Genomic DNA, 23,500 nt, shown 5'->3' on the forward strand with positions numbered 1-23,500 from the left:
CAGTCTAGAAATTTATTCCAAGGAAATAATAAAACAAGTTTATAAAAGTATGTGTTAAATGCAAAATTGGCTACAGCCTAAACGGGTACCATCAGAGACTAAATAAATGATGGTATCTCCAAGCAAGGGAATACTAGGTAGACATTAAAAAGTATCCAGGATAAATTCCTGTATTTTCTTTTTTTAGTTTTTAAAAAATTGTTTAAGTTTATTTATGGGGGGGGGGGGGTGTAGAGGGGCAGAGAAAGAGGGAGAGTGAGAATCTGAAGTAGGCTCCATGCTGTCAGCACTGAGCTGTATATGGGGCTCAATCTTAACCAACTGGGAGATCATGACCTGATCCAAAATCAAGAGTAAGAGGCTTAACCCACTGGGCCACACAAGTGCTCCTAAATTTTGAAAAGCTTTTTTAAAAGTACAATCTACCCCCTAACATGAAGTTGGAACTCACAATGCCAAGATCTAGAGTAGCATGCTTCAGTGTGGGGAGTGGCTCAGTCTGTTCAGCGACCACTTAAGGGTTGAGATCATGATCTCACAGCTGGTGGGTTCTAGATCGGCCCTACCAGTTGGGGAAGTGAACACTGGAGAGAAACAACAGTAAATAAAACAGACATTCCGGGGGGGCGGGGGGGGGGGGAGAGAAGAAAACAAAATGAAAACAAATACACATGGCTATTGATGTCATGAAGAAAAACAAACGTTTGTTCAAGAGTGAGAGCAGAGGATCTTGTTTTAGTTAAGGTGTTTGAAGGTGGCCTCCCTGAGAAGGCAGCATTTAATCAGAAAACCGAACCATGTAAGAGAACAACCTGCGCAAAGAATGGAAGTAAGGGTCCGCAAGGCAGAGGCCACAGCAACTGCAATTGCCTTGAACCGTGAACAACAAAGGATGCTTGAGGGACAGTGTGCACCGAGCCCAGTGCGCTTGGAGAGCTACCTCACGCGCTGTCTGAAAGTCTCCCCAAGAAGCTACGAGAAGAGTGGATTGAGCAGGAGCAAGAATGGAAGCAAGAAGCCTTGCGTGGAGCATCCTGGTGAGGGATGTGAGGCCAAGGTAGGAATCCCCGACGGCCGCTGTCCATGCACAACCTTATGTTTGCACGAAAACAAAGTTTGAGAGAAAACGTGCCAAACTGTTGGGGAAACAGGAGATGGATTTTCCACGGCGCGGCGCTAGTGGTGCACAGTTTGCAATGATTGTGCATATCCGCCGGCGTTGACCCAGGTATCCGGAGTAGGCCGCGCGCAAGGTCAAAACGGGAGCCGGCCCCTCGCGGGGGCGCCCGAGCAGCCGCCGCCGTCTGGACCTTCCCGCCGCCCCGCCGGAAGTGCTCTCCTGACCCGCCGCGCCACGCCGCGGGAAGATGGCGCAGGACGCCGGCGACATGGAAGATGGGCAGCTTTCGGACTCGGATTCCGACATGACGGTCGCACCCAGCGACAGGCCGCTGCAGGTGCCGGTGAGTGTGAAAGGCGGGCGGGTAATTCGGAACCGGGAGCGCGCAGCCCGGGCTGCGAGGAGGCACGGGCGGCGGTGTGGGTGAGGGGCGGGCGCGCGGAGCCGGGACTGCACAAGGGACGCGCGGCGGTGTGGCTGAGCGTCGGGCGGGCGTCCCCGGCCCGGCACGCGGGCCCTGGCGGCGGGGAGAGGCGCTGGGCGGGGACGCGACAGCGGGCCGTCCGAACCCTGGCGCGGCATTTCGTTGCCAGGCGGGATCGCGTGGCTTTCGGCCTCCTGGAGACTGGCGTGCGGCGGTCGCTTCGCCTGCCCTGCGGTGCTCTGGGTTTCCCGAATTTGCGGAGTTTGCCTGCCGCGGCGCGAGTAGGTTGTCTCGGCCCGGCAGATGTTGCCGAAAATGTATGAGCTGGGGACAGCGGCCAGAAACAGCCTGTGGCACTCCTTTTCGCCTTGGGCAAGTAAGGAGACTGAGGGCCGGTAATGAAATTCATCGTATGCACAGGGGCCTGGTTTTCCATAGTCCCAACCGACGCCGCTTCGCCGTGCAATAATGTGACACCCGGTTTTGTGTGAACCTCCCCGTTTTTTAAATGGGAGTGTATTTTGATTGCCTGCTAAGTAGCTCACTTTGAGCGAGCTTTGTGCTAGGCTGCTTGCCTTCGAAAACTGGCGCCTCTACTGTGTGACCAGTGCCAAGGTATTTAGCCTCGTGCCCCAATTTGTGTAATGGGAATGATAAGAATACGCCGCTGATAGGGTATTTGTTAGGGATTTAGTGAGTCATACAGTGCACAGCAATGCCTGACGAATCTTAGATGCCTTAGTTAACTTGAAAAAGGGAAAACTGGCTCCCCTTCCTGCCTGCCATTTCTGGCACATACTTGTGTTTAGTACAAAGTTGTTCCCTTTTGAATGATGTCTTAGGAAATTGATACAAAGGTTTCAGTTTTGGTTTTCAGTCTTTTCCAAGTTGTTTTACATAGATTGACCCATGACTCGGTAAGCTTAATAGCGTGAACTGTGCAGTTTTAGAAGTAGTCAGGGCTTCCTATGTGTAGGAGTTTACTATCCAATATCAAAAGAATATGGTCACAAAACCCTACAAAGGAAGTTGATTTGTCTAAGCGCAAGAACGGCGTGTTTTGAAACAAAGAAAAATTGTCATAACTGTGTTCACCCTAAAATAAAACTTGCCAATTATTTTACCAGCAAAAATGGGATTTACTCTGAAACAGCAGAGAATCACAACTCTGACCAAGCGTTGCTAGGGCAAAACCGTAGGCAAGTGGGAATAAAGAAGAGGACTGCTCCTCTTTATAGGGGAGGGGGGAGAGTTGGGAGGGAATAAGCTGGGAGTTTAAAGTATAGTGGCTTTTCATTGGTTGAGTTGGGACAGTCTCTCAGTGGCTGGGCTGTTGCCAGGGTACAAGAAAAGCTTCCGCTTGCTGGGTTAGTAAGGTATAGGCATCTTTCTGTGTTAGGTGCAAGTTATGGTCTTTTCCTGATGATAGGGCAGGAGAACTCCCTCTTCTAGCCTGCTGACCCTCGTTTAGTGAGGTTTCCTTTTATTAATTTTCACAACTGGTACTAAAAATTATGGCGTATGTCATTTTCGAACATTCTGACGATAAATGAAAATAGTGAAAATCTTCCAAGGTGGCAATTAAGAGCTTCGGTAAGTTTTTAGAAAAAAGCCTTAGAACTAAGTGCTGTATTAGCTTTACAAATAAGAATTTGTGGTTTTAAAATAGGAAGATTCCGTGTAGAACTTTAGAAAAGTAGGGACTGGATCGGTTTCAGAGATTCATTGAGGATTGTTCTGCTTCACGGTGGTCCCGCTGAATCCCAAAATAACTTGTTTAAAACTGGGGCGTGCTGGGTGCAGCTGATGTGTTTCCTGCGAATTGATTGCATTTCTTTTCACTTGCAGAAGACACTGGGTGGGGACAGCATAGTGAGGCCCTTCCAGGGTACTGCAACGCCTTGTGCACCAGTGTCACATTATCGGACTGTTAAAAGTGTGGATTCCAGTGAGGAGAGTTTCTCTGATTCCGATGATGATAGCTCCCTTTGGAAACGCAAGCGACAGAAATGTTTTAATCCTCCTCCCAAGCCAGAGCCTTTTCAGTTTGGCCAGAGCAGCCAGAAACTACCTGTTCCTGGAGGAAAGAAGGTTAACAACATATGGGGTGCTGTGCTACAAGAACAGAATCAAGATGCAGTGGCCACTGAACTTGGTATCTTGGGAATGGAGGGTACTATTGACAAAAGCAGACAGTCCGAAACTTACAATTATTTGCTTGCGAAGAAACTTAAGAGAGAATCTCAAGAACATACAAAAGAATTAGACAAAGAGCTAGATGACTATATGCACGGTGGCAAAAGAATGGAATCAAAGGAAGAGGAAAACGGGCAAGGTCATCTCAAACGAAAACGACCTGTCAGAGACCGACTAGGGGACAGACTAGAAATGAACTATAAAGGCCGGTATGAGATCACAGAGGATGATTCGCAAGAGAAAGTAGCTGATGAAATTTCTTTCAGGTGAGCATTAAAATTTGGCCTACAAATGAGTGCTTGGCCAACAATCTTCCGTTTATTGGAAATGAATCTAGGTACATTAAGAATGTTTCTTTTTAAGGTTGAAATTTTTTTTTTTAATTTATTTTGAGAGCATGCGTGCACGCGTGTGTGTGTGTGTGAGAGTGTGAGTGAGTGAGCAGGGGAGGGGCAGAGAGAGGGAGAGGGTGGATCCCAAGCAGGCTCCGTGCTGTCAGTGCCCCATGCCAGGCTCCATTCCAGGAACTGTGAGAGTGTGACCTGAGCTGAAACCAAGAGTTCAGTGCTTAACCGACTGAGCCACCAAGGTGCCCCTCTTTTGAGATTCTTAAATTTGAAGGATGGACTCTGGGCTTACTTGGTTATAGGACTATATCTGTGTTTCCTTAAATTTGGACAGGCCTGATAAAATAATTTTGCAAGCTTTTAGGAACTTTTAGCAGCTCTTCCCATTTAGTGCTTTTTAAAAGCTTATGTTTTCAAATTGTGGGGTTTTGTTTTGTTCTTTAGCGTTTTTGTTTTGTTTTGTTTTTTAGTTTTTTGTAATGTTTATTCCTTTTTGAGAGACAAAGAGTGAGTAAGGGAGGGGCAGAGAGAGAGGGAGACACAGAACCCCACAGGTTCCAGGCTCCGTGTTGTCAGTACAGAGCCCAACATGGGGCTCAAACCCACAAACCGTAATACCATGACCTGAGCCGAAGTCGAACACTTAACTGAGTCACTCAGGCACTCCTGTTCTTTAGTGTTTTCAAATACTCATCACCTTTCTTGTATAATTTCATTGAGGCATATTGTACACATGATAAAATTCACCCATTTTTGGTGTTGATTTTTTAGCACATTTATCAGTTTTACAACAATAACCATAAACCACTTTTAAAACATTTCCATCGCCCCAATAAGATCCATCATACCCATATGCCCATTTAAGCTATTCTTTGTTCCTATCCCAAATAACTAACTGCCAGTCTACTTTCTGTTGGCATAAGTTTGAATTTTCTGGACATTTCATATTGTTGGAATCATACAGTGTGTATTCTCTTGTGCTGGATTTATTTCACTTAATGTAATATTTTTGAGATTGTCCATGTAGCAGGAATCAACACTTTTTTAATTTATATACATATACAAATCTCCATATTGAATTGCTGTTCCAATTCTTGGCTATTATGAATAATGCTCTATGAGCTTTGACATACAGATATTTGGAAACATTTTAATTTCTGTCGGGTAAATGCCTAGAATAGAATTTCTTGGTGTGTAGTAAATTGATATTTCATTTTTTTAACAAGCTCAAATTTTGTTTAGCTTTTTATTAGCTCTAAGTTGTTAATGAATAATGTCACTTGAAAACAGATATGGTTCAAGAGTAATATTGGTGGTAGGAAAACAAGTATTTACCTTCCAGGCAAGCCTGTCAATGTTAGTACTGGATTTTTAACCTGCAGAGAAAGTTTGGAAACCAAAGTTTATAAACCAAAGTTTATAAACCAAAGACATACTTTACAGATCAGGACACTGAGACCCAGTAGTTCATATGACTTCTCAAAGTCACAGTTGTGTCAGAGTCGGAACTAAACCTTGGTCCCTTTGTTCCTAGTCTAGTGCTCTTTCCATAATACAGTGCCTCTTGTTGAGAAGGAGCAAGGAAGCCAGGTCTGGTTAGAGAACTGGTAAAACTCCCATATTAATCCTTTATCTCTCTGGAGTATTGGACTCTGTCGTTAGAAGTGTTACTTAGGCTTCCTCTCTTTTTTACCTCTCCGTAGTAGGATGAGGATAAGTACTTGTTTCATAAGGTTGTTGACACAATTAGCTGGGATAACGCCTACAAAATTTTTAGGATTGTGCGCATCCCATAGTAAGTCAGTAAATATTAGCCATAGCCTTTGTTCTGAGGCAGAGAGACTAAGAGGAAGGTGCTATCCATTTTAAAGCTCCCAGACATCTCTGGGACTTTTAGGCATAATAATTGAAAGCATAGTGTATGTTTTTTAATTGTTTTGAAAAGAATGGACTTACCTTCTTTTGCTTTTAGGCTTGCATTCCCTTTGCTGGATGGGCACATTTATTTTGAAACCACCATAATCCATGAAGGCAAAATGAGGAGGCGAGTTATGAGACTTGAGGTGGAACCTTGAGGTTACTGTCTTCTTGGGTGACCCAAGGTAGCAGCGTTTCCCTATCAGTGATTCTCAGGTTAAATATTGAATATTTCAAAACACAGATGTTAGCAGAATAGGATTTTGATCCTACTTGGGCACTAACCCAGGAGACTAAGGTAGATTTCTTCAACTTTGTACAACAAATAAAGAAGTTAATATTGCTCTGTTTGTTCCTTATCAGGTTGCAGGAACCAAAGAAAGATCTGATAGCACGAGTAGTGAGGATAATTGGGAACAAAAAGGCAATTGAACTTCTGATGGAAACAGCTGAAGTTGAACAAAACGGCGGCCTTTTCATAATGGTAAGACTAACTACTTTGTTGTTTCCATTTTATATTGTGTTTCGTGTGATTATTTTACAAAATAAACTTATCTCTGATTCTTGGATCTCTTACTTACCAATTTATTGCCGTGTGTTTCAGATTTTAAAAAACTGAATTTAAAAATTCCGTATCGTTGGTTTTTGCATTTATTACTTTTCTTACAAAAACCATCCATAAATTGTATCCTGTTAGTGAGTGGTCAACAACACATCTCTTACAGGGTTTGTTGAAAGTAGGGGCTAACATTTTTTTTTTTTAATGTTTTTTTTTTTAAGTTTATTTATTTATTTATTTTCAACATTTATTTATTTTTGGGACAGAGAGACACAGAGCATGAACGGGGGAGGGGCAGAGAGAGAGGGAGACACAGAATCGGAAACAGGCTCCAGGCTCTGAGCCATCAGCCCAGAGCCCGACACGTGGCTCGAACTCACGGACCGCGAGATCGTGACCTGGCTGAAGTTGGACGTTTAACCGACTGCGCCACCCAGGCGCCCTAAGTTTATTTATTTTGAGAGAGAGCACAAGTAGGGGAGAAACACAAACAGGGAGAGAGAGAATCCCAAGCAGGCTCTGCACTGTCAGCACAGAGCCCGACGCAGGGCTCAAACCCACGAACCGTGAGATCATGACCTGAGCCGAAGTTGAACACTCAACCAACTGAGCCACCCAGGCGCCCCTTTAATGTTTATTCATTTTTGAGAGACTGAGAGAGACAGAGTGCGAGCACGGGAGAGGCAGAGAGAAAAGGAGACACAGAATCTGAAGCAGGCTGCAGGCTCTGAGCTGTCAGCCCGGACACCGTACCCACGAACGGTGAGATCATGACCTGAGCCAAAGTCTGACACTTAACTAACTGAGCCACCCAGGTGCCCCCGATATGGTATTCCTATTTTTAATTTTTTGAGGGACCTCCATGCTGGTTTTTATAGTGGCTGCACCAATTTACATTCCCACCGACAGCGTACAAAAATTCCCCTTTCCCCGCATTGTCACCAGCAGTTGTTATTTCTTATCTTTTTGATACTAGCCATTCTGACAGGTATGAAGTGAGAAACACTACCATTTGAGAATGACCAGAAAGACCACTATTTTTGCTTAGGCCAGATCACACGCAGTGGCAGTTTATCCTATATAATGGTTTTGGAGATAACGTTTAATTCAGCTTTCACACTGGGAGAGGATGAAGTCTGAATGGCTTCTTTCTTATTTGCTCTTCATGAATTTGAAAAGTAACATCACGTGAAAGTGAGTCAATATTACTTTAGAAATAGGAAAGAAACCCATTAGAATAGATAGCAGTGGCTAAGGAAATACCCTGTGAGCACAGATTATAGAAGTTAACAACAAGACAAGTTATAATAGTCACGAAGAGCGCTTGGGTCGTTCAGTTGGTAAACATCTGACTCTTGGGTTCAGCCCAGGTCATGATTTCTAGGTTGATGAGTTCCAGCCCTGCATCGGGCTCTATGCTGGCAGCATGGAGCCTGTTGGGGATCCCCTGCTTGTGCTCTCTCTCTTTTTCTCTCTCAAAATAGATAAATAAACTTAAAAAAAAAATAGTCATGAATGTATTGGCACCCCTTCTTGTGTCACTGCTAATAGTTGAACACAAAGTTATAGATTCATTAATATTTTATTAAAAACATTTTTTTAAGCATTTATTTATTATTGATAGAGATAGAGCATGAGCATGGGAGGGGTAGAGAGAGAGGAGAGACACAGAATCTGAAGCAGGCTCTGGGCGCTGCTGATAGCACAGACACGGGCTTGAACTCACGAACCGTGAGATCATGACCTGAGCTGAAATCAAGAGTTGGACACCTGACTGACTGAGCTACCCAGGCACCCTGGTACCTGTCTATTTAAAAGACCCTTTGGCCATTCGTGGAAAGAGTGTATACAGTATCATATTTCTGCTTCTTTTTGTAGAATGGTAGTCGAAGAAGAACACCAGGTGGGGTCTTCCTGAATCTCCTGAAAAATACTCCTAGTATCAGCGAGGAACAAATTAAGGTAAATAAAAACTATAGTGCCCTTGACTTTTAAGACCCATCATAATTTGACTTCTCCTCAGCTTCTTTTAATTCCCATCACCTATTTTGCCTTAAATTGACCAACTTTGTCATTGTCTCATTTCAAGTAAAACGTGTGCCTTTATAAACTCTTCCTCTTCGTTTTCTTCCCTTGCTGAGCAGCGTCACAGTTTCCTTTATGGCCATTTTCCTGGTCGTTTAGCATGTGATTATTTTTTCTAGCCTCCTACAGCCTTTTATTAATGAAAGATTTCAAACATGGAGAATAGATGAAACAGTAACGGGATGAATTTCCTGCACTTAAGATTCGGGGTTGTTAATATTTTGAGATTCTTACTTTACAGTTGTTCTTCTGTACCAGTTGGAAAAAAGTAACAAACATCATGACACTCAGCCCCAATTATTGTAGGAAGCAACTGTTAATAATAAGGACACTGTCTTACATTGTATCACCTAAGAGAAAGAAAAACAATTTCTTAGTATCAGGTATTGACCGTATTCCAATTTCCTGAATTGTCCCCAGAATGTATTTTCTACCTTTTTTCCCTCCCTCAAACTCGGATCCCATCTAGATTTTCACATTTCGTTTATTGTATCTCTTTTGCTCTCTTTAACTCCACATTTTCTTTCATGATTTAGACATTTTGAAGAGTCTGAGATGGTTGTCTAATAGAATGTACCACATTGTGGTCATTGTCTCCTTGTGGATTTGTTTCATTTCATTCCTCTGTCTCCATTAGTTCTTAGGAACAAAAGCTAGCCTCTTCACTATTAATCATTTGTACGTTACTAGAATGTCCTCTTTGGGCGTTCTTCTGCAGTGTGAGTTTTTCATGGCTCAGCATTTATCTTTTAATTTGTTAATTAAGGAACGTGATTACATTTAGCAGATACAATGAAGATTAAGAACTTGCTTCTTGCATAGGAAAGAGGTGATGGACATGGGACACAGATGGTGTATTGGATCAGCTTTGTGTTCTCTTTATTATAACTGGATAGCACATGTCACAGCATTGTGGTTTAGCCGTTTATAATGCTAATGATGACAGGTAAGTAAAAGCCACTTCTCTTGAGCTCACGCACCGTCAGCACAGAGCCAGACTTGGGACTCGATCCCAAGGAACCGTGAGATCATGTCCTGATCCGAGATCAAGATCTTGTCAGTCGCTTAACCAACTGAGCCACCCAGGCGCCCCTCAATGTTAGTTTGTTTCCCCTCTTTTCTGGCTGTCCACTTCCAGTCATTTTTTTTAAATCTGCTATTGAAATTGCTACAGGAAATGTTACTGTTACTGCACATTTGAAATCTCTTGTCCATACTGCCTTTTTTTCCTCCTGAAACAATGACTGGTAGATTTGTAACAATGTCATTTTCCTGAGGAACAGCCTACTGAGTAGTAGAGCGGGGCTTAACTGCTTGGTTTTCCCTCCTCCCACACTGTAATCCCTGACAAAAGGTGTGCACTGAGAAGGAGCATTCTTCTGAGGAACATTAAACATTGTTTCATAGCAGAATGTCCCTGTTTACAGAGAAATAGCAAGGTGAGATAAAAAGAATTCTCTAACATTCAAAATCTGGGTTTTAATCTTAATTTTGCCATTTAGTGATTACCTGAATACAAACAGAGCACTTACTTTCTCTCAGCCTTAATTTTGTCATCTATGAAGTGGGGACTGTAATAAGTGCCCTGCCTATTGAATAGAGCTCTGAAAGGATTAAAGAAAGTGGTATCTGGAGAAGGTTCTTCTAGGTAACCAAACTTTGGACAGATAGTTTCCACAAGCAGAAGAGAAGAAAATAACATTTATTCACCATGTCTGCAGCACTGGGCCACTTATTTATAGGATTTAATCTGCACCCCATTCTGTCAAAGTAGATGTTCCTGTGTTATGCACAGGACGAGTAATAAAAATGATTAGCCTGGGATTGCACAGAATACTGACTTGAAACAGGTTTTTTTCACTGAATCACATGTCTTTGAAATTCAGTTCTAACTCATTGTGGAGAAAGAGATTTTAATGTTAGTAGGTTATGTTAAACTACCAGAAACATTGCGTTGTAACAACAAACGTAGAAACATTTGGAATACCTAATAATTAAAGAATGTTGACCAAGAGGGACATTTTTTGAAGTTTATTTATTTTAAGTAATCTCTGCACCCACTGTGGGGCTTGAACTCACAACCCTGAGATCAAGAGCTGCATGTTCTTCTAAGCCAGCCAGGCATACCCCAAGAGGGACATTTTTAAAAGGACTGCCCTTTAGCCTCTATTTTTGTGAAGCATTAAAAAAATTTTTTTTCCGACATTTAGTTTATTTTTTGAGAGGGAGAGAAAGAGCATGCGTCGGGGAGGGGCAGAGAGAGAGGGAGACACGGAATCGGAAGCAGGCTCCAGGTCCCGGGCTGTCAGCACAGAGCCCCACACAGGGCTCAAACCCAAGAATGGCAAGATCATGACCTGAGCCGAAGGTGGACGCCCAACCAGCTGAGTCCCCCCAAAGCACCCCTTTTCACAGCATTTTTAAGAAAAGGAGAAAAATGCAGTATTATTCAAGTTTTTTGAAAGGCAAACTACAAATTTATAATGAAAAAGAGGCATGGGACAATTAGTTGATATGTAAAATAGCAAAAAGTTACCAATGATTTGGTCTACTTTAGGGGGTTTTAAATGTGTTGGCTTTTAAGGTTTTCCTTTGTTTTTCCAAATTTTATGCATGGTGCATGGCTTGAGTAGTTTTGTTATTAGAGGAAAAAACCTAAAGCAAATAGTATTTCATCATAGGTCATTTTAAGTGTCATCAAATGATAATGTTATAATTGTCCTTTGATCACTATAATGCTAACATTCAGTCTGTAGAATTCGGAAGGAAGCAGGAGCTGAATTGAGTGGGTCTTTTTGCCTTTTTAAAATTTGTGTTTTGGTATGTGACGTGCCATTTTGTTTTGGTTTGTAATTAAGTTTTGTTTTGGAAAGTATAAAGTTTGAGAGAAAAAAAAGAACGAGTAGTTAAAAATAAATTAATTTGCTTTATATATATATATATGCGCACACACACTTTTTTTTTTAATGTCTATTTATTTATTTTGAGACCGAGAGCACGTGCACATGTAAATGAGCAGGGGAGGGACAGAGACAGAGGGGGAGAGAGAATCCCAAGCAAGCTCTGTGCTGTGAGCACAGAGCCCAATGCAGGGCTCGATCCCACAAACCATGCGACCATGACCTGAGCCAAAATCAGGAGTCGAGACGCTTAACTGACTGAGCCACCCGGGCACCCCTTAGCTGCTATATTTTTTAAAAGTTTGGCTGTAATGGTCCCCCTCCACAAATAGCATACAGTTGAGGTTCTTAACTTGTAAAATTAATTATATATACGTAGGAAAAAACTGCCCTCAGATTATCTCTTGTTTGCATTTGTCATAACAACACTAACAACAGGTTACAACATTTCTTTGGGCCGTTTCCCAGTTTGTTCTATCACATTCATAACCCATGGAATGCAGTTCTTTTTAAAAAGTCTTGATATATTTGTAGTGAAAAGGGCAACTTTATAATTTCACTGAGTGTTGCCAAGCATTGTACTACTTAGAATTGTTGTTATCAACATGCTCAGATGTGCTTTCCCATGAAATGGAAATGCCTCTCCTTGCAGCTTCTTTTTCTCTCTCCGTTTGAAGGTTAAGTAGACTCTTGAAAAGATTGTGAATTGTCACTCTTCTGTGAAGGCCACGCAGTCGGTTTTAAGAATGTGAATTTCGAGAGCTACTAGATGAGCTAACTTTTTATACCTTCACCTGTTGGCTCTGCAGTCTTGTGCCTCACTTTCCTCATCGGATTTTAATGTGTGTGCTGCCGATGCGGGCACTCTCCCTTTCCTCGTCAGAAAAGGATAATGCCCACTCCATGAGCTTCTGGGGAGAATGAACAGTTCTTTGCACCATGCCTGGCGTGTAAATGTGCCTGTTCAGTAAACGGTTGCCAGCCTCATTTTCCTCTCGTCACTTTCTTGTGTCCTTCCTCCACTTCTTAACACGCGTACCCTCCTTCTCCACCTCCAATCCCTTGTCCTTTCTCTAGCCAATACTTTTAGTCCTCCTGTCCACCGAAGCGTTCATCTTCTGAAGCTTTCCCTTGTCTCCTTCATTTAAGAGTTCCTTACTCCTTCCTCTGCTAATTCTGTGTGCTGCTTGTAACTACTCAGCATAAATTTTTGGAGAGGGTCCCCTTTATTTCACCGTCTTCCACAGTGGTTTTTATAAACAAGGAGGGATTTGTGATTTGTGCACTTTAAGAACATAATAGAGACTGACTTGGTTACAGCTTTTAATAATCCCTTCCCAGAAGATAATAGGGTGCCCATCCTACCTTCTGTTTGAAACCTTTGAACCTGCTCTGTCTTAGCCGTCATTTTTGGCCTTCTCTTCAGATCCCTGACCTACTTTTCTTTCTTTTGTACCCTCTGAATCTACACTTCTCCGTCTGTATCAAGGTTCCCAGAGGCTATTTTAACGTTTTTCCCTGTAATAGTTTAATAAAACGCATTTTCCCCTTCAGCTCTCATCTGCTGGCAGTTTTGCCTCTTGGAGGAGGTGAGGACGTTTGGCAATGCCTGGAGAGGTGTTTGGTTGTCACAGTCTGGGGATGGGTGGATATATGCTAGTGGGTAGAGGCCAGGCCTGCTGCGGAACACCTTGCAGTGCGCGTGGCAGACTGCCACAGCGGTCGCCAAGGTGGAGGGCCCTGGACTAACAATCTCGTATTTTTGTGTTATAAAATCCCTTTTCTGTAACTTCCTGCAATATATCCTAGTGCTGACTATATTGTGTTTATGCCTTGTGGTCTAAGTTTTTGACAGATTTATGTGCCCACGTTAATTACAGTGACATTTTTTAAGGAATGGATGTTTTCCATTGCGTAGGTTACGTGATCATACTTAGTCACACATTTCAGGTGTTGCTTGGTTTCTTAGCATGTGCAGTCACGTATGGTTATTATGACAGTTTCCAAGTTAGTACACTTTGTTTCAAAGACTTGTGTTTTTCTTGTCACAAATTAGATTTTCTTTAACTCCTGAATGACGTGATTTTCCTGCTGTCTCGTCCCACGTAGGAAACCTGTAGCTCTGATGGTATGTTATGGTTGAATAAGCGTGGGCCCCGGAGTGAACATGGGGTTGAGTTGGAGTTACAGCTTCATCCTCTGTCTGCAGTGGGGACTCCCCTACTGTCTTAGACTCTGTGCGTCATTTACGAGTCTAATAATATTTCCTTGTTTTTTGTGAGAGATGGAGATCACGAAGGGTCCACCTTGTACCAAACATTTAATAAACGGTCCTTCTTGCTTAAGGTTGTTCCTTTATTGTAGGACATTTTCTACATTGAAAATCAAAAGGAGTATGAAAATAAAAAGGCTGCTAGGAAGAGAAGAACACAAGTGTTGGGGAAAAAGATGAAACAAGCTATTAAAAATCTAAATTTTCAAGAAGATGATGACACATCACGAGAAACTTTCGCAAGTGACACCAACGAGGCCCTGGCCTCTCTTGACGAGCCGCAGGAAGGCCACGGAGAGACCAAGTTGGATGCAGAGGAAGCCATCGAGGTCGATCATTCTCACGATTTGGACATCTTTTAGTACATTTTGAGGATTAAGCCTTTCTAGAATAACCTTGTAATAAGCCATTTCTACTGAGATTGCTTCGTTTTACTTTGCACTGATAAACCTAAAAATCTGGACAGAAAGAACTGTTTTCTTGCTGAAAATAATGTTGAATTTGTGGGAAGATGAATGTTATTGATAGACCCATTTCTCATGTCTGACAAAATATTTAAAAGTATATAGCAGAGATTTAATTTCTCAATCTGTTGCATGTGTTAGTTATTACTAGTTGATAATTACTTTTGTCCAGGTCATTGTAACATGCCATTCAAAAAGTTGTTTTCTTTTTTTGATTTATCTTTGTAGCGAATTATGATTGGTTTCAAAACATTCCGTAAAAAGATCTTAATAAGGCACATAAATTGTTAAACTGTTACAAATGCATTCAAATTTAGTTTTTCTGTGTTCTGAGAACTTTCAAGCAATTTTAAGGACAGAGACAAAATAAGTTTATACTCATCAGTATAAACTTATTTGTCAGGAAGTAAATTAACATCAGAAGCTTTTCAAAGAAGTCTTCATTCTTAACTTTTTTTTGACTTCCTTTAAATTAACTCGATCTTACACTGAATACTGAATGTGATCCATACCTGTGTAATTATCATGTACTTTTAAAAAATTCCCGGTGGTTGCCTGCCTAAGACTGCTTTACCTTATGTTAAGGAAATTGGGTATTAAAAATGTTACATCTGCCTGAAGTGTCAAATTACTCATTCTTATTGAAGGAAATAAAAGTAGTTAAGGTGTTCCAAGGGTTGACTTTAGTCTACAAAATAGATTGGGCAAAAATATGTAAGAAGCAATTGTAAACTCTTCTTTACAGATAGTTCTTGAAGTTTTTCTTTAGTTCCTGGAATACATAGTCATTGAAGTTGGATCTAAGGATACAAGTGGGAAAAGAAGAGGAAAATGGTTATTGGTTGCTTTTTATTCATGACGAACACAAAAATAAAACTAGATTTTGTGCAGTGACTTTTTTTTTTTTTTTTAAGATTTATTCATTTATGTAGTGTCTATACCCAGCATGGGGCTCAAACTCGGCGTTGTGAGTTCAAGAGACTCAGGCACCTCTCAGCCAGGTGCCCCTCAAGTGACTGTTTTTGAAACCTCAGACATGCTTTCATAAAATTGCTATAACCAAGGGAAGAAAACTATTTTAAATACGTAACTGAATATTGTTTCTGAGATTCTTTATGAGAGGTGATCTTAAAGGTATGTTACGTTGGGATAGGGCACCTGAGTGGCTCAGTCATTTGAGCGTCGGACTCGATTTCGGCTCAGGGCGTGATCTCCCGGTTCGGGAATTCAAGCCCTGCATCGGGCTCTGTGCTGACAGAGCGGCGCCTTCTTGGGGTTCCCTGTCTCCCTCTCTCTCTGCCCCTTCACCCCTGCCTCAAAAATAAATAAACATTAAAAATAATAAGAAACGTGTAATACTTTGGGAAAAATAACATCCAGTTAAGTGCTAGTTTATATGCCACACGTTCATGTAAATACTGCTAATATTTCTAGTTACACTTGTTGAAGAGCATTAACATTACAGTCTAGTTCATCTTCACTAAATGGACCATCCTGGTTCATTTTCACCAACAGTTGTTACCTTACTATCTGGAAACTGTACAGGTTTCTGGTATGGATTAAACCCTAACGTTAAATGCAAACCAACAGTTGAGGTCTTTAGTTTTTTAGGAATCCATTCCATATTATTATTATTATTTCATCTTGGATTCTTACCCTGTACTTCTGCCACAAGGTACTGAAGGTTCGAAAAAAACGAACAAACCTGTCAAAATGATTCTGCAAAATCTTTCCTTTTTAAAAAATACTTATTTTGGGGAGAGCACAAGTGGGTAAGGGGGCAAAGAGAGGGGGACAGGATCAGAAGCAGGCTCTGCACTGACAGGGTGACAGCAGTGAGCCTGATGCGGGGCTCGAACTCACCAACAGTGAGATCATGACCTGAGTTGAAGTCGGACGCTCAACCGACTGAGCCACTCAGGTGCCCCACTGCAAAATTTTTCTGAAATGACCCAGAGAAGGATATCAATTGGCGTTCACCGGTACCTCTGTATAGAAACTGACTTCCTGGAATTCTACAAATACCCATTGCAGCCATGCGCTGAGGGAATTGATGCCAAATGTTCAGCAGGATTTTTGACGTGTCCCAGATCGGTTTATTCATTAGTGTGAAAGAACTGCCTTAACCTCACAAAAGAGATGCAATTCAGGTTCAGTATCATGGGTGGCAAGTTCAAGTTAGGGAACAAAGGTACCACATGGAGCCCTGTGAACTCCACCGAAAGCAGCCTCTGGAAAAAGGAGCCCCAAGATGGGGATACTGCTGTTGGCTGATGGCTCTAACAGCCCCATAAGCCTTTTCATGTCCAGGTCACCCCAGGACTGAGTACATGTATGAAAAAGACTCTTACTGTGATCCTTCCTCTTTAAAATAGCATCTTGGGAGGCGCCTGGGTGGCTCAGTCAGTTGAGCGTCCAACTTCGGCTCAGGTCATGATCTCATCGTCCGTGAGTTCAAGCCCCACGTCGGGCTCTGTGCTGACAGCTCAGAGCCTGGAGCCTGCTTCGAATTCTGTGTCTCCCTCTCTCTCTAACCCTCCCCTGTTCATGCTCTGTCTCTCTGTCTCAAAAATAAATAAACATTTAAAAAAAATAAAAAAATAAATAAATAAAATAAAATAGCATCTTGGGCCCCGGGTGGCTCGGTCAGTTCAGCATCTTTAGCTCAGGGCGTGATCTCGCGGTTTGTGGGTTTGAGCCCCGCGTTGAGCTCTGTGCTGACTGCGCGGAGCCTGCTTCGGAACTTCTGTCTCCCCCTCTCTTTGCCCCTCCCCTGCTTGTGTATTCTCTCCCTCTCAATAATAAACATTTAAAAAATAGTAATAATAAGTAAAGTAGCATCGTGGCCACTACCTCAAAGTCGAGGATCTACCCATCCGCTCCTCGGTCACCTCAATCACCTGTTGTTGCTGCCTAGAGTCCTCACCATCAGCTCCCCGTGGAGGTATACATCCACGGCCAGATTCTCCTGAAGGAATTTCTCCACCTCTGTGTCTGCTTTTGTTTATTTGTGCCTGATGATTCACACCACTGACGGTGAACACCAGCGTCCTGCTGGGGAAGGCGGTATGCCCTCTGGAAACTGCAGGGTTTGGGGATTCGTCGAGGTCTTCTGCTCCCAGACCTGCTCCAGAAGCAAGGTGACCTGGTCAGAAGGGAGTGAGGGTCCTATTGGGGCACAAGCCAGGGTTTGGAGTCCTCTCCAACACTTCAACCTTGAGGGTTCTTTATGTTTTTACCTATTAAAATTACTCTTCTCTGAACCTTTCTGCCCATTCAAATCTGGAGATGTCTAACCATCCAGAAGCTTCTGGCTGGCTCAGTTGGTAGAGAATGCAACTCTTGGTCCTGGGGTTGTGAGTTTGAGCCCCATGTTTGGTGAGGAGATTACTTTAAAAAAAAAAAAGAAAGAAAAAGAAAAAAGAGGGGTGCCTTGGTGGCCCAGTCGGTTAAGAGTCCGACTCTTCATTTCAGCTCAGGTGGTGATTTCATGGTTTGTGAGTTCGAGCCCCAGGTCCAGTTCTGCGCTGACAGTGTGGAGCCTGCTTGGGATTCTCTCTCTCCTATTCTCTCTGCCCCTTCACCCACCCCTTCTCAAATTAAATAAATAAATAAATAAATAAGAAAGAAATGTCTATCCAAACTATTGCCAGGTATATATTCAGTTAATACTCTCACGAAACTGGCCGTAATTCTTATGCTCAGGCTTTTTTTTTTTTTTAATCTTTTTTTTAACATTTATTTATTATTTTTTTTTTATTTAAAAAAAAATTTTTTTTCAGCGTTTTTATTTATTTTTGGGACAGAGAGAGACAGAGCATGAACGGGGGAGGGGCAGAGAGAGAGGGAGACACAGAATCGGAAACAGGCTCCAGGCTCCGAGCCATCAGCCCAGAGCCTGACGCGGGGCTCGAACCCATGGACCGCGAGATCGTGACCTGGCCGAAGTCGGACGCTTAACTGACTGCGCCACCCAGGCGCCCCAACATTTATTTATTTTTGAGACAGAGACACAGAGCGTGAGCAGGGGAGGGGCAGAGAGAGAGGGAGACCCAGACTCCGAAGCAGGCTCCAGGCTCTGAGCTGTCAGCACAGAGCCCGATGTCGGGCTCGAACTCACAAAGTGTGAGATTATGAGCTGAGCCGAAGTCAGATGCTTTAACTGACTGAGCCACCCAGGTGCCACTCAGCCTAACTTCTTACTTGCTGGCTATGGGATCGAGCCTAATAACCTTCCACCTACTAATAACCCTCCACCTCTCATGGCGATTTAAGTGTCATTCCTCTAAGACACAGTCGCTGTGATAAAATGAGTTTTTATAATCTCCAATATTCTGCAATATATCTCAGATCTTCAGGGGTAAAATGGCTTGAATTGGCTTGGATCGAAACATATTTGACTCCCACTCATGAAGTGTGTGTGTAAGCAGTCGGTAGCACAACCACCATGCATAAGTAAGAAAATAAGCTAAGGGCAAATAAAGAATGTGAACATGGAGGGCTTCTTTGTGAATAATGATACAGTCCAGAGTGCCGTCTAGTATGCGTGTGTCAAATTTGTACTATGTCCGGAAGCATCCTCATTTTTTAAAAATTGTTCATGATGGGAACGTTTTAGTCATGCAGCTATAACATCACTAAAGGCTGAAAACTCCACATTCTTGGGGCGCCTGGGTGGCGCAGTCGGTTAAGCGTCCGACTTCAGCCAGGTCACGATCTCGCGGTTCGTGAGTTCGAGCCCCGCGTCGGGCTCTGGGCTGATGGCTCAGAGCCTGGAGCCTGTTTCCGATTCTGTGTCTCCCTCTCTCTCTGCCCCTCACCTGTTCATGCTCTGTCTCTCTCTGTCCCAAAAATAAATAAACATTGAAAAAAAAATTTTTTTTTAAAAAAACTCCACATTCTTTTTTTTTTTTTTTTTTGAAATGTCAAACATGTAATTCTTTAACTTTTTTTTAAATGTTTTTATTTATTTTTGAAAGAGAGAGAAAGAGCATGGGCGGGGGAGGAGCAGAGAGAGGGGAGACACAGAATCAGAAGCAGGCTCCAGGCTCGGAGCTGTCAGCACAGAGCCCGATGCGGGGCTCAAACTCACAGACCGCGAGATCATGACCTGAGCCAAAGTCCGGACGTTCAACCGACTGAACCACCCAGGTGCCCCTGAAAACTCCACATTCTTAACTGCTGATGTAACTGCTGTGGGTTGCTATGAAGTTAGCAAAACAGTGTGATGTCTGAGGCAGCAATGTCATCATAATTACATGAGTGCGTTAGTGAAGTTCTAGATGAGAATTCTGTCCCTCCTGGAGGTGATGGCTTCGGGCAAGGACACGTGTCCTATCTTACCTAAGCTTGCCAACAGCTGCACTGATGAGAGTTCATATAAGCCTTCTAATGAGTGAGGACCTAGGCGTTCTGGATTGAGGGGGGTTTATTCCTTGTTTTGTTTGCAATCTCGGAGCTACAAAGATAAGGACAAACATTTTGTGCTTCCTTTGGCATCTGTATGGAAAACTTTGCGTCCCAGAGGAAAACAATGTATATGCAGGGAGAAAGCAAGTCTGACCTGAGTGTAAAGCAGATACTAAATTCAGAAGCTGGTTTTTGTGGCCAGTCAGAGATTTCTTGTAGGCCTGGGGAAAATCATGGAGTCTGCTGCCTTTTCCCTTACTATGGTTAAATGAAAACTGAGAGCAAATTGTAAAGGACAGCGTGCAGTTGGAGGCTCAGATATCCAGCCCGGACTCTGGCTCTTGGTGATACTTGGAGATTTAGTGGGTTCATTATTAGATGAGCCTCAAACAGTGCCATAGCTCTGTGTCCTGAAGCTATGGGGATCCACACATCATGGATGCAGCAATAATGCTAAAACAATTATATTTAACTCACAAGATATCCTTCCTTCCTGCCTTCCCAATCTCTAGGTGTGCTCCAAATGCTGGGATTCATTTGCCACGATTTTCAGTAAAGCACGGGATGATCCCAAGACGTTATGTTATGCCTTGGAAAGAAAATATGAAATTCAGGAACATGAATCTGAAGGTATTTTCCTCTAAATGTTCATAATAAAAAAATTCGTAGTTATAGTATAATTTAATATATCTATGAATAGACATATCTATAACTATACAAAAGCTATTTTTAAGCTTATTTATTTATTTTGAGAGAGAGTGGGAGAGGGGCAGAGATGGAGAGAGAGAGAGAGAGAGAGAGAGAGAGAGAGAGAGAGAGAGAGAGAGAGAGAGAATCCCAAGCAGGCTCCACACTGTCTGCACAGAGCCCAAGGGACTCAAACTCACAAACCCTGAGATCATGACCTGAGCCAAAATCAGGAGTCAGACACTTAACCAATGGAACCACCCAGGCACCCCTACAAAAGCTATTTTTAAATTCATATTTATTTTTTCCAGCTTTATAGGGAATAATACAGAAATATACATTTTTTAAATGGACAGCCTGATGACTTAATAAACATACACACTGTGGAATCATTACCAGGCTCAAGATAATTAACACATTCATCACCTCACATAGTTAACTCTTTTTTTTCTCCTGGTGAACATAAGAGCCACTCTCTGCAACTTTCAAGTATGCAATACTGTGTTATTAACAGTATTCAGTTGTCATGCTGAAAAGAGATCTTCAGACCTTCTTATTCTTATAAGGGAAAGTTTGTGCCCTTTGACTTGTGTCTCCCCACTCCCCCTCCCTCCTGGCAACCACCATTCTCCTGTCTGACAAAAACTATTTGATGTACTTTCATGTGAACTTGCAAGGAAGAGTTAAATAGCATTATCTATTCAAATAACCCAAAGATGAACTTAAAATAGATATTCCAAAAGATTTCAGAGCTCTCTGTCTACCTTTCTGTCCACATAATGCCAACTCACAGTTAAGAACGGACTTAATTAGGGGCGCCTGGGTGGCTCAGTCGGTTGAGCATCCGACTTCAGCTCAGGTCCTGATCTCACTGTGCAGACAGCTCAGAGCCTGGAGCCTGCTTCCGATTCTGTGTCTCCCTCTCTCTCTCTCTCTCTGTCCCTCCCCCACTCAAGCGCTGTCTCTCTCTGTCTCTCAAAAACTAATAAACATTAAAGAAAATTAAGGGGCGCCTGGGTGGCTCAGTCAGTTAAGCGTCCAACTTCGGCTCAGGTCATGATCGCGTGGCTGTGGGTTCGAGCCCCGTGTCGGGCTCTGTGCTGACAGCTCAGAGCCTGGAGCCTGTTTCACATTCTGTGTCTCCCTCTTTCTCTGACCCTCCCCTGTTCATGCTCTCTCTCTGTCTCAAAAATAAAGGTAAAAAAAAAAAACAAAAAAAAAACGGACCTAATTAATATTAATGAAGTATGTCATTAATATTAAAGCGTGGTACAGAGCATGCATTTTTAAAGCTGTACTGCATATGTGGGTTGAGAGCTACAGGAACAGTTTGGCTAGATTTACAGATAAGACTCACTGCCCATTCATTGCTGCTATTCAGTATTTTCAAAGCATTTTCCAAATTCAGATGAGCTGATCACTTGTGAAAAGATAAGTTGTTTCTTTGAAGGGGAATAGAATCTATTGTAATAATCAGACTATAATAGGAGACTTCAAATTAGGATTCCTAGGGGCGCCTGGGTGGCTCAGTTAGTTGGGTGTCCAACTTCAGCTCAGGTCGGGATCTCGCGGTTTGTGAGTTCAAGCCCCACGTTGGACTCTGTACGGATGGCTCAGAGCCTGGGGCCTGCTTCAGATTCTGTGTCTCCCTCTCTCTCTGCCTCTCCCCTACTCACACTCTCTCAAAAAAATAAATACACATTTTAAAAAATGACCATTTTATATTTGAGAAAATTGAGTCTCACAGCAGGGCAAATGACTTGTACACGGTCATAAGCAGTGAGTAAGTAAGTACATAAGTAGTCAGCAGTCCACACTGCTCTTGTGGATGGTCCAGACACCAGCCAGAGAGCATGCTTTAAAAAAAAGGTGGAGATGTTAGGTTGCTCTGTCCCTTAGACCTTCCTCTTTAGCGGGGTTAGTTAGAAAAACTATCAGGGAATCTCCATCTTCATCTAATAAAGTGCTGTTTGGTGTGAATTATAGCAGATTTTTCCCCCTTAGCACGCAGAAGTGTGTGGGATCCACGCTGGCCCTTTCGAAGACTCTCTGTTTTTGAATCACAGCGAAAGGCTTTGTCATGGGGAAGATCGAAAACTTGTCTTAAAGAAAGACCCACCAGAAATAAAAATTGCAGATATGCCTCTACATTCACCGCTCTCCAAATACCAAAGCACTGTGATTTCCCACGGCGTCAGGAGGCGTCTGGTCTGACAAAAGAATAAAGTGCCGAGGTGTTTCAATCTCAATCTCTTCCTTTCCCCATGAGTGTTGAAGGCCATCATACAACTGTATTTCACCTACAGGTTCCATTTGTTTAAAGGCTATAAGTCAGTTGTACACTTTATACATTACGAAAGCTTTTTTTTAATGTTTATTTATTTTTGAAAGGGGAAGAAAGCATGCGAACGAGGAAGGGGCAGAAAGAGAGGGAGACAGAGGATCCCAAGCGGGCTCTGTGCTGAGAGCAGAGAGCTCAATGTGGGGCTTGAACTCACGAACCGTGAGATCATGACCTGAGCTGAAGTCGGACCTTCTGACCCACCCAAGAGCCTGTCTACTTTATAAAGGCTTTTGAAAGGAGATAGGCTCTGCGAACATCTAAGATAAAGTGGGGAGGCAAGGCAAACTCTCCCTGAAATTAATTTCACACCAAATACTGAAGAACCCGAGGATGCATCCAATCCAACCATCTATCCTCACCATGTTCCTCTTTGTCTTGTCCTCACCCCTTCGTTGTTCATCCCCTCCAAAACTCAGCCTCAGATGAGCCAAGCTGAAACAGAGTGGCAGGACGTGGGATTGTTTCGCCTACTTTTCCGACTGCCCCAACACCATGTTCCTGCCCCACCTCGCCAACACACTTCCCCCCACCAAGTCTCTGCATACTGGTAACTCATCACCATGGTAACTGGCAGTGTTTGGCAGATACCTCTTTGATACACCGCATGATTTTCTACCAGTTCACTGTATCTAAGTATCAATTTCCTATAGCAAAGAATGGATAAACGTAATTTAAAAACGTAAAGACGACTATATGCAAATGGTACATCACTGTGGAAGACGGTGTAGTGGTTTCTCAGGCAGTTAAACATAGAAGAATTACCTCATGATCCAGCA

At 42.8% G+C, this 23,500-nt stretch overlaps 2 protein-coding genes across 2 annotated transcripts; both read left to right on the forward strand.

Annotated features, from left to right (window-relative positions):
* Positions 1 to 1,306: 1,306 nt before the first annotated feature.
* PHAX (phosphorylated adaptor for RNA export) lies at positions 1,307 to 14,899 on the forward strand. Its single transcript, XM_023254752.2, has 5 exons — positions 1,307 to 1,463; positions 3,393 to 4,006; positions 6,368 to 6,488; positions 8,442 to 8,525; positions 13,913 to 14,899. The coding sequence occupies exons 1-5, from the start codon at positions 1,368 to 1,370 to the stop codon at positions 14,180 to 14,182; spliced, it is 1,185 nt and encodes a 394-aa protein (XP_023110520.1). The 5' UTR covers positions 1,307 to 1,367; the 3' UTR covers positions 14,183 to 14,899.
* A 4,628-nt stretch (positions 14,900 to 19,527) lies between these two features.
* On the forward strand, positions 19,528 to 22,623 carry TEX43 (testis expressed 43). The gene is made up of 3 exons (XM_006927566.4): positions 19,528 to 19,679; positions 20,206 to 20,323; positions 22,385 to 22,623. Exons 1-3 carry the CDS (start codon positions 19,567 to 19,569, stop codon positions 22,592 to 22,594), a joined length of 441 nt encoding a protein of 146 aa, XP_006927628.1. The 5' UTR covers positions 19,528 to 19,566; the 3' UTR covers positions 22,595 to 22,623.
* Positions 22,624 to 23,500: the final 877 nt, after the last annotated feature.

The sequence above is a fragment of the Felis catus genome, chromosome A1 (genome assembly GCF_018350175.1).
Source record: "Felis catus isolate Fca126 chromosome A1, F.catus_Fca126_mat1.0, whole genome shotgun sequence".
Classification (NCBI taxonomy): Eukaryota; Metazoa; Chordata; class Mammalia; order Carnivora; family Felidae; genus Felis; species Felis catus.